The following is a 10828-nucleotide window of genomic DNA, read 5'->3' on the forward strand; positions in this document are numbered from 1 at the left end:
GTAGAAAATACAGGTAGTCCTCGACTTACAACCATTCAGTAACCATTCCAAGTTACAATGGCGCTGAAAAAAGTGACTTATGACCATTTTTCACACTTATGACCATGCCGGATCCCTATGGTCATGTGATCAAAATTCGGGCACTTGGCAACTGGCAGGCATTTTATGACCGTTGCACTTCCGTGGGTCCTGAATCACTGTTTGTGATCTTCCCAGCTGGCTTCCAACAAGCAAAAAGTCATTGAAGGAAGCCAGATTCGCTTAATGACCGCATGTTTCGCTTAACAACTGCAGTATTTCGCTTAACAACTGTGGCAAAAAGGTCATAAAATGGGGCAAAACTCACTGAACAGCTAATTTTGGGCTCAATTGTGGTCATGAGTTGAGGTTTACCTATATTGCTGAAGCTAAGGTGTAAATCCACTGGTCAATTTTTTGTAGTTCATTAGAAATAGAATCCATGAAATCTTTTTAAAGTCTTTGTCTCCTTGTAGAGTGCAACTGTCTATCCTGTGGGACGGACTCGTGTGATCCTAAAACTGGCCAGTGTCGATGTAAGCCTGGGGTGACAGGTCAGCACTGTGATCGCTGTCAGGTAAAATAGACCGTTACTCCCTGATTCTTAAATTCTCTGTGCCGCATCTGTGAGGTGAATCCCTCAGGCATCATGGTTTGTTGCGATTCTTTTGCTGATAGGCTCTGTTAATACACACTGTTGATTTCAGCTTCTGTGTTTGCATATAATAAACATCAAATACGCCAGGCCTCCCCCTGTAATTGTGTTTTCTCTCTTGCCCAGCCAAACCAGAATGATGGGTGGGTGGGTGGGTGCGGAATGGCAGACATTTTCACCCTTAAATGGGGTGAAATACGGCTTCAATCAACTGAGTAGGGGGAAAAAACCCTATCCAATAATTGAATCAAAAAGATCACTTTATTGAATGAGGTAACAGGAGTGTGAGGAAGGAATGGCATTCTTTATCATGATTAAAAAAAACAGATAAAAGTATGACCGAGAGGGACAGGCGGTTATGAAGTAAGAAATATAAATAATAAATAAAAGAGACTTCCAACAACTCCAGCCAGTTTTCAGCACTCCTGTTTCCATCTTAGAAGTGTTTGTTTATTATTTTATGTATTTCCCATCTTTATTATTTTTTATAAACAACTCAGGGTGGGAAACTTATCGAATACTCCATCCTCTTATTTTCCCCACAACAATCCTGTGAGGTGGGAGTGGCCCAAAGTCACCCAGCCGGCTTTCATGCCTAAATTGGGACTAGAACTCACAGTCTCCTGGTGATTGGCCCAGAGTCATCCAACTGGCAATCATGCTTAAGCTGAGACTAGAACTCACAGTCTCTTGGTGATTGGCCCAAAGTCATCCAACTGGCAATCATGCTTAAGGTGGGACTAGAACTCACAGTCTCTTGGTGATTGGCCCAAAGTCATCCAACTGGCAATCATGCTTAAGCTGGGACTAGAACTCACAGTCTCTTGGTGATTGGCCCAGAGTCATCCAACTGGCAATCATGCTTAAGCTGGGACTAGAACTTACAGTCTCTTGGTGATTGGCCCAGAGTCATCCAACTGGCAATCATGCTTAAGGTGGGACTAGAACTCACAGTCTCTTGGTGATTGGCCCAGAGTCATCCAACTGGCAATCATGCTTAAGCTGGGACTAGAACTCACAGTCTCNTGGCCCAGAGTCATCCAACTGGCAATCATGCTTAAGGTGGGACTAGAACTCACAGTCTCCTGGTGATTGGCCCAGAGTCATCCAACTGGCAATCATGCTTAAGATGGGACTAGAACTCACAGTCTCCTGGTGATTGGCCCAGAGTCATCCAACTGGCAATCATGCTTAAGGTGGGACTAGAACTCACAGTCTCCTGGTGATTGGCCCAAAATCATCCAACTGGCAATCATGCTTAAGGTGGGACTAGAACTCACAGTCTCCTGGTGATTGGCCCAAAATCATCCAACTGGCAATCATGCTTAAGGTGGGACTAGAACTCACAGTCTCCTGGTGAGTGGCCCAAAGTCATCCAGCCAGCTTTTATGTTCTAACAGTAATATCTGACTCTACCTCAGCTTCTTCTCATCTAGCTTGAGTTCCTGCTCTGGACTCTCTTTCTAGATCCTGCCTTCCCTTACAATAGTGTGTATGTCAACAGAGTTGTAGGCAGTGAGAGTGTAGAATTAAGCAGCGAGCTGCTGGAGATTGTGAGTTCTCTATCCAACCTGAATCTGTCTTTTCCTTGAAGAAAGAGGAGGAATTGGACAAATAGCTAGGAGCACCTCAATCCCTTACAGATATGGTGCTTGGGCTGCTTTTATAGGGAAGAAATAACATAGTGGGTGCCTCGATACAGCCTAACATGGCCCAGGACCATCATCTCATACTAGCCCTATTCCTTCAAGCGTCCTACAATTTGCAGTAAGCATCTATAGCAACAGTGTCCAACCTTGGCAACTTTAAGACCTGTGGACTTCAACTCCCAGAGCTTCCGAGCCACCATGTTTCACTGGGGAATTCTGGGAATTGAAGTCCACCTTAAAGTTGCTACGGTTGGACACTCCTGATCTAGAGTTCAGTGTCCTGAATGGAGATGGTCATGATATCCTGTGTTAATAATGTACATCGTCTTTCTTCCCTTCATCCCCTTTGCCTGGAGAGATTCTTCAGAATGACTTACTGCCTTTATCTGAGTGCAGAGCAGCTTCTGTAAACGTAGCCAGTATTATGTCTATTATAACAGGGGTCGCCAACCCCCAGTCCGTGGACCTGTACCGGGCTGCGGCCTGCCAGCAACCAGTCTGTTCAAACAAGCAAAGCCCCATCCGTGGGATGCAGGCAGCACACAAAACCATGCCCTCTCCGGTCCACGGAAAAACTTCTCTCCACGGAACCGGTCCCTGGTGCCCAAAAGGTTGGGGACCTCTGTATTACAATCTGGATTGGGGGGGGAAAACACTATTTTTTTTTCCTTTTTAGGAAGGGTATTATGGCTACGAAACCTGCTTGGGCTGCCAGAGGTGCGACTGTGACATTGGATCGGTGAGCCCCAATTGCCATGCCCAGAATGGCCAGTGTGATTGCGGTCCGGGCGTCAGCGGTTCTCGTTGCCAGCAGTGCTCCCCTGGATACTGGGGTCTCAGTTCAGATGGCTGCTCAAGTGAGTTCCTTTTGTAATGTTTAGGCCTTGCTAATAAAAAAGCTCAGATTTCCACACACCCCAGGCCTAAAACAGAGGGTGCATACTTGGTCTTGTCGCTAAATCATTTGTTCTCAGTTCCCTATATCTGCTCATTGCTATCTAACGCCCTGAAGAAGAATTTCTTCTCTATTATTGTCAAGCAAGCTCAATTTGTTGCAAGTACAAATAGTTCGGCAGAGACATCACCCTGCCAACAAAAGTGCGTATAGCCAAGGCCATGGTTTTCCCAGTTGCAATGTATGGCTGTGAAAGTTGGACTATAAGAAAGGCTGAGTGCAAAAGAATGGAGGCCTTTGAACTACGGTGCTGGAGAAGACTCCTGCGAGTCCCCTGGACTGCAAGGCGATCAAACCGGTCAGTCCTAGAGGAGATCAACCCCGACTGCTCTTTAGAAGGCCAGATCCTGAAGTTGAAACTCAAGTACTTTGGTCACCTAATGAGAAGGAAGGACTCACTGGAGAAGACCCTAATGCTGGGAAAGATTGAGGACAATAGAAGAAGGGGACGACAGAGAATGAGGTGGCTGGATGGAGTCACTGAAGCAGTAGGCATGAGCTTAAATGGACTCCAGAAGGTGGCAGAGGACAGGAAGGCCAGGAGGAACGTTGTCCATGGGGTCGCGATGGGTTGGACACGACTTCGCAACTAACAACAACAACAACAAATAGTTCTCGACATACAACTATTTGTTTAGTGACCCTCCAAAGTTTCAGTGGTGGTGAAAAAAGTGACTTAGAACCAATTTTCACATTGTTGCAGCATCCCTGCAGTCACATAATCAAACGGTGGCATGTGTTTACGGTGATTGTAGCATCCCGGGGTCCTGGAATTGTTATCTGCAACCTTAGGGAGCTTCTGACAAACCAAGTCAGTGGGAGAAACCAGATTCACTTAGCGATCTTGGGATTCACATAACCGTTGTAGTGATTCGCTTAACATTCTGGCAAAATGGTCGTAAAATGGGACGTGGCTCACTTAACAGCTTTCTTGCTTAGCAACTGAAATTTTGGGCTTAGTTGTAATTGTAAGTTGAAGACTACTGGTAGGGCAGCAGGATTAATTTATTAGTCCAATGGCCAAAACACCAAAGCCTTTACATACCCGTACTTTGATACAAAAATGTAGGGAATGTGTAGTCTGGATTCCCAGGAGGGGAGGATTGAATTCCAGAAGAGCAAGAAACACAGCAGTCTAGATAATAAGTGTGAGAGAAAGAGGGTAAAAACGGCTCCTCCCTACTAGTTCCAAGAGAATATGTTTTATGGTGCAAGTAGTCTGTTTTACCTCAGTGAGAGAATAGAATAGAATAGAATAGAATAGAATAGAATAGAATAGAATAGAATAGAATAGAATAGAATAGAATAAACAGATTGTAGAATAGAATAGGACAGCACAGAACAGAACAGAACAGAATAGAACAGAATAGAATAGAATAGAACAGTGACGGCGAACCTTTTAGAGACCGAGTGCCCAAAAACTGGCCCCGCCCCACTCCACCCCTGCCCCGCCCCCACCCCGTCCCCTGCCCTGCCTGCCCGCAGGGCCACTCACCACCTCCAGGGCCCGCCACAGATTGCCCAGGCAGCCCAGTAGCAACATGGCGGCCACGCCCTCTGCCTGCGCCCCGCAGCATCAACTGTGCGCGATGAGGTGTAGGGCAGAGTCTTATCCATACTGCCTGGCTGCCATGTCCTTGGCTGTGCTGCTCCACATGGGCCACGCTCGGGGGTGACTCTCCTCCAGGGGGGCTGCTGGAGAGGAGGGGGTCGCGGGGGAAGGCAAGGCTGGGGCAGCGGCATGTGTGCCCACAGAGAGGGCTCCGAGTGCTGCCTCTGGCACGCATGCCATAGGTTCGCCACCACTGATCTATCATGACTAGTGGGAATTCAGTTCATTGTTGTCCATATCGCACAAAGCAGATCAAATTCAGATGGTTTTTCCACCAGGCAGGGAAAATTTTTCTATCCACATGTTGTGAGTGTCGAACCTCTGATGATGCATGGAGATAATTCCACACTGGTGGAATCCTGCTTGTAAATCTTTGCTCTTCGATGTTCTCTCAACAGAATGCCAGTGTAAAGGAGGTTCCTGCAACCCACGCACAGGTGAATGCACCTGTACCAACGGCCTGACAGGGAAGCAATGTGACACATGTATAAAAAAACATGAGATCCCGGTGGTGGATGGTCCAGACAACATGAGATGTGAAGGTTAGGCTTCTTCTTTCCTTCAGTGCCTTGGTCCCAGCTATTGTCTGTTTTGGGGGTCTTTCTGTAATTCTCCATACTGGCTAATGTCGATTGCAGGAATCCCAGTCCTATCTGTCCTGCTAGCCAAACTGAGAATGACTCATGTATCTAGTAATGCTTTCACTTGGGTCCAGGTGCTGAGTGGGTTCGAGAAATTTTATGAGGGTTGTCAGAATGATTAGGCAACTGTAGATAAGTGGTTAGCTCGGTGTGTTAATAATGTAGTCTTGCTTCTATAGTTCTTCCTGAAAATATGGACTGCTGAAATTTTGGTTTATCAATAGAAGAGAATATTTGTTAGGTCAGGGTTGAACTGTGGGGTCTCAGGTTGGCTGTTTTCGTGCAGTCATTTCATTATCCATGAAATGTCTGCAAGAAAACAACCAAGCTGGGAGAGCACCAAGCACTCCACAATTACAGTAGCTTCATCTTGATCCTATTTATATCAGCTGTCCTATGGCTTATCCCAGAGGTGCTTTTCCAAAAGGCAACTGGACTTTTATTGGTTTTCTTTTTTCCTTGAAAACATTTTGATTCTCATCCAAGAAGCTTGTTCAGTTCTAACTGATGGGTGGGGAATGGAAGGATTTATATTCTTTGCAGTCATCCGGTCATTAGCACTCTGATAGGTAGAACATAGAACCAGAATAATAGAGTTGGAAGGGACCTTGGAGGTCTTCTAGTCCAACCCCCTGCTCCAGCAGGAGACCCACTATTTGAGGGGCTTCAGATAAATGGTTGTCCAGTCTCTTTTTGAAAGCCTTCAGTGATGGAGCATCCACAACATCTTGAAGGCAAGCTATTCCATTGGTTGATTGCTCTCCCCCTTAGAAAACTTTTCCTTAGTTCTAGATTGCTTCTCTCCTTGGTTAATTTTCATCCATTGTTTCTTGTTTTGCCTTTTGGTGCTTTGGAAAATAGATTGACCCCCCCTCATCTTTGTAGGAGCCCCACAAATACTGGAACACTGCTATCATGTCTCCCCTAGTCCTTCTTTTCATTAGACTAGACATACCCAACTCCTGTAACTGCGCTTCCTATTTGTTGGTCATTAGCTCTCTCAAGAATATAAACCCTTCCATTCTCCACCTGTCAGTTGGAACTGAAGAAGCTCCTTGGATGAGAAGCGAAACATCTTCAAGGGGAAAAAAATCAAAAAAGTTCAGTTGACTTTTGGAAAGACACCTTCGGGACAGTCTATGATGGCTTACTTTCCTCTCTCATTAACAGCTTGTGATAGCTGTGTGCTGCTCCTGTTAGAAGATCTCCAGAAGATTGACAGCGACTTCCCTGCCCTCGAACATCAGCTGAAAAGTCTCAACACCACCTCAATTGCCTGGGCCCGCCTGCACAGCATCAACGGCTCTATGCAAACCATTACCGTATGTGGAGCTTTCCAGCTAATTATTCCTCTTCCAACTGCTCCACAAAATTCTAGATTTACTTTGCACTTGCTTTTTTTCCTTACAGAGTCAAGTGCGCGACTATCAGAGGTTTATATACAAAGTGAGGCAAAATGCTGATGAGCTGGAAGAGGAGAACGCGGATTTTGTTCAGGATCTGAATGCACTTCAGCACAAGGTGCAACATATTTTTTCCCCTTTCCTTTTCCTACATTTGTACAGGTAGTCCTCGACTTACAATAGTTCATTTCGTGACCATTTGAAGCTACAATGGCACCGAAAAAAGGGACATGATCATTTTTCACACTTATGACCGTTGCGGCGCCCCTAAGATCACGAGATCAAAATTCAGACGTTTGGCAACTGGTTCATATTTATGATGCTTGCGGTGTCCCCGGGTTATGTGATCCCCTTTTGCGATCTTCTTATAAGCAAAGGCAGTGGGGAAGCCAGATTCATTTTACCCAGTGGTGGGATTAAGCCGGTTCGCACAGGTTCGGTAGAACCGGTAGCTAAATTTTCGGAGAACTGGCTGAAACCACACTGCTTCCAGAAGTCTGTTCTAGGCCTGGGAGGCCTGGAGGAGGTTTCCCAGGCCTAGAACGGCCCACCGGAAGTGCATTGATGTCACTTCCGGAAGTCCGTTCTAGGCCTCAGAGGCCTAGAGGATGCCTCCCAGGCCTAGAACGGCCCACAGGAAATGCGTGAATGTCACTTCCAGAAATCTGTTCTAGGCCTGGAGGAGGCCTACCAGGTCTAGAACGGCCCACAGGAAGTGCATGGATGTCACTTCCGGAAGTCCATTCTAGGCCTCAGAGGCCCAGGCCTGCATCCACGCAGAGAACCGCTTGTTCAGGTATTTGAATCCCACTACTGATTTTATCATGTTACTAACTTAGCAACTGCAGTGATTCCCTTAACACAGGGGTAGGCAACCTTGGCTCTTTTATGACTCGTGAACTTCAACTCCCAGAATTCCTGAGCCAGCATGGCTCAGCTTGGAAACCTCTCCCTTTCCCCTCAGCATGACTGGCTCAGGAATTCTGGGAATTGAAGTCCACGAGTCATAAAAGAGCCAAGGTTGCCTACCCCTGCCTTAACAACTGTGGCAAGAAAGGTCGTAAAATGGAACAAAACTCACTTAACAACTATCTCACTTACCAACAGAAAGTTTGGGCTCAGCTGTGGTCATAAGCCGGGGACTGCCTCTATTACAACTGATACAATGGCAGAATGTAGAAGATGCTTTAGTAAAGTCATCTGGTAACTGTCTGGACAAGCTTAATGTTGCTTGTGACAGAGATCTTTCTCTTCTACTTTCAGAAGTCAATGCTTCACTTTAAAACCTACATGTGAAAATAGCTAGGAATATCTTCCTCATTCACCAGATATAATCGCACCTGAATTTATGATATGGGGAAGATAAAGCTGATTATTTAAGCATTGTCAAGCAATGAATTGCAAGATCTTGCGTGCCTGCACTTCTCTTTTTCTGGAGGGAGAAATCCTTATTTATTCATTTATTTGATAGATTTTTATCCCACCTTTATTACTTTTATAAGTTCACTCAAGGTGGTGAACATATGAAATACATCCTCCTTAATCCTTAATCTCCACCCACACCAACACCAAACAGCACCAGTTTGACTGGAGCAACACAAAAATCATCGGCCACGCTACCACCCGCCTCGCTCGTCAGTTCATCGAAGCGTGGCACTCCACAAGCAGTTCCATCCACAGACACAGTGACCTACAACCAGCCTACGAACCCCTCAGGATCCAAATCAACTGCACAGCCAACCAGGGACAGCACTGACCCTCAACCAGCCCACGCAAGCCCCCCCTCTCTCCCCCTCCAGCAGTTCACCTCCCAAGGACCCTGACCAGATGTAGCCTCCCCATCACAAGACCCATCACAAGACCCTCACTGGTGACTCCCACCTGACCAATCATTTGACACACCCACACCTGAAGCTCTTATAAACAGAAGATCACTGACATCCCTCCTAAACTCCACTGAAGATGTTACCCAGCCTGGTAATGAAACGTTCGGAAACCAACCCACGAGCTCAGAGAATGGACTGTCACCCTCATCCTATACCCGAGCTACAGATATTCGCCACTATTGCAATATTTCCTCCTATTTTCCCCATAACAGCAACCCTTTCAGATGGGTTGGGCTGAGAGAATCTGGCCCAAGGTCACCCAGACAACTTTCATGCCTAAGGCAGGAATAGAATTCATAGTCTCCTGGTTGATGGGCCCTCCGTCTCCTTTAGTGATTCATCTCATTGTCAAAACTGCTGCTCATATTAGGCAAGAGAGAAATTATCATACCCAAAGAACTGAGTGAAGAGAACATGGCATGTTCAGACAGCTTTGGTGGCTTAACGTTTTAGCCACATTTCTTCCGATTGCACCAGGAATCTAAAGGCCATTATGTGGGCCATCAGCGTGACCCAAATCGCTTTTTAAAATATTACTTTATGATATCTCTGTATCTGCGACAACAATGTGATCTTAAATTAACCTTTAAAAGAAATTAAATTGAACTCAACGACTGCCTTTAAGCAAACTCCCCAATTCTTGCAAATGGTTGGCCTGCCTCTGTGCCTTTCTATGTGATCTAAACCGACAATGTTGTTTTTAGGCAACAATGACCCACAGAAAAGCAAACAGTCTGATGGATGTTACCCAGGAGACCTTCCAGCTAGCAGAGAGCCTTGTTCGGAATGTCACTAAAATTCAAAATAACATTAATGGTAAGGCAGAATTCTATAACCCTTTCTATTTTCCAGCTTTGAAAAAATGCTACTTGTGGAAGGGCCCAATTCCCTTGTTAAAAAACAGCAAATAACCCAAGAGTGATGCTTAAATTTCAAGTGTGTACTGTGCAAGATTTGGGTAGAATTTATGCCAAATGTATCTATGTAAGTCATGTTTTTTTCATAAGCAACTGTTGTTGAAAGGATTCATGTGAACAGATAGTCCCGGCGACAGAACCAAGATGATGTCGATTCTTTAGCAAAGGATCACCTCATCCCAACATACAGCTTAGTCCAGTGATGGCAAACCTTTTAGAGACCGAGTGCCCAAACTTCAACCCAAAACCCACTTATTTATCGCCGGTGCCAGGTAGGCGTGGCCCACTGGGTGGGTGTAGCTGTGATGGTCATGGCAGACTGGGGGGTGGTGGCCAAGGTGGGCGTGGTCACCTTGATGTTGTTTGTGGGGAGGGACACCTGTGAGATCCAGGGGGTCTCTGGCAGGTGGGGTGGTGGGCAGGAGGCTCGTCCTACAGGGTGAGGTGAGGCAAGGTGAGGCAGGGCAGGGGTGCCCTTGTTGCACGGCAAGACGAGGCAGGGGCTGGGGCAGCTGCTGCCCGACACCATCGGCCCCCGCACACAGAGGCCAGCGAGCACGTGGGGGGCGATGTGTCTGTCAGCAGCCACAGCTTGCCGGCCCCTCGACCAGCGCACTCTAGGGCTCCGCAGCCCGCTGCCAGCAGTTCAGAGAAGCCACCTCTGAGCTCGACACCCGGCCGACAGCTGAGGAGGTGATGCAGTGGGTCGTGCCCGGGAAAAGGAGAGCATGCGAGGCCAAGAGGAATGGGATGGGGGGGAGGGAAACCAGCCATGCTGGGATGCATCCGGCCATGTGGGACCTCGGCGAGTTAGCGGGCAGTTGGTTGAAGAGGGATGGTTGCCATCTCTGTGGGCATGGCACGCGTGCCCACAGAGAGGGCTCTGAGTGCCGCCTCTGGCACGCGTGCCATAGGTTTGCCACCACTGGCTTAGTCCTTGACTTACAACCATTTATTTAGTGACCATTCAAAGTTACAACAGCACTGAAAAAAGTGACAATTTTTCACACTTACGACCATTATAGCATCCTTGTGGTCATATGATTTACATTTGGATGCTTAACAACTGACTCACTTTATGACGGTTGCAGT

At 46.8% G+C, this 10828-nt stretch overlaps 1 protein-coding gene across 1 annotated transcript in view; it reads left to right on the forward strand.

Annotated features, from left to right (window-relative positions):
• The window catches only part of LAMA5 (laminin subunit alpha 5), a gene marked incomplete at both ends in the record, with an annotated part of 70692 nt that overhangs the window by 52272 nt on the left and 7592 nt on the right, over positions 1-10828 (forward strand). Inside the window, 6 exon segments of the mRNA XM_015825928.1 lie at positions 495-595; positions 2999-3179; positions 5288-5431; positions 6701-6852; positions 6941-7051; positions 9524-9635. Of these exon segments, the coding sequence (XP_015681414.1) occupies positions 495-595; positions 2999-3179; positions 5288-5431; positions 6701-6852; positions 6941-7051; positions 9524-9635 (801 nt within the window).

This window comes from Protobothrops mucrosquamatus, unplaced genomic scaffold (genome assembly GCF_001527695.2).
Source record: "Protobothrops mucrosquamatus isolate PMUCROS unplaced genomic scaffold, P.Mucros_1.0 scaffold2883, whole genome shotgun sequence".
Lineage (NCBI taxonomy): Eukaryota > Metazoa > Chordata > Lepidosauria > Squamata > Viperidae > Protobothrops > Protobothrops mucrosquamatus.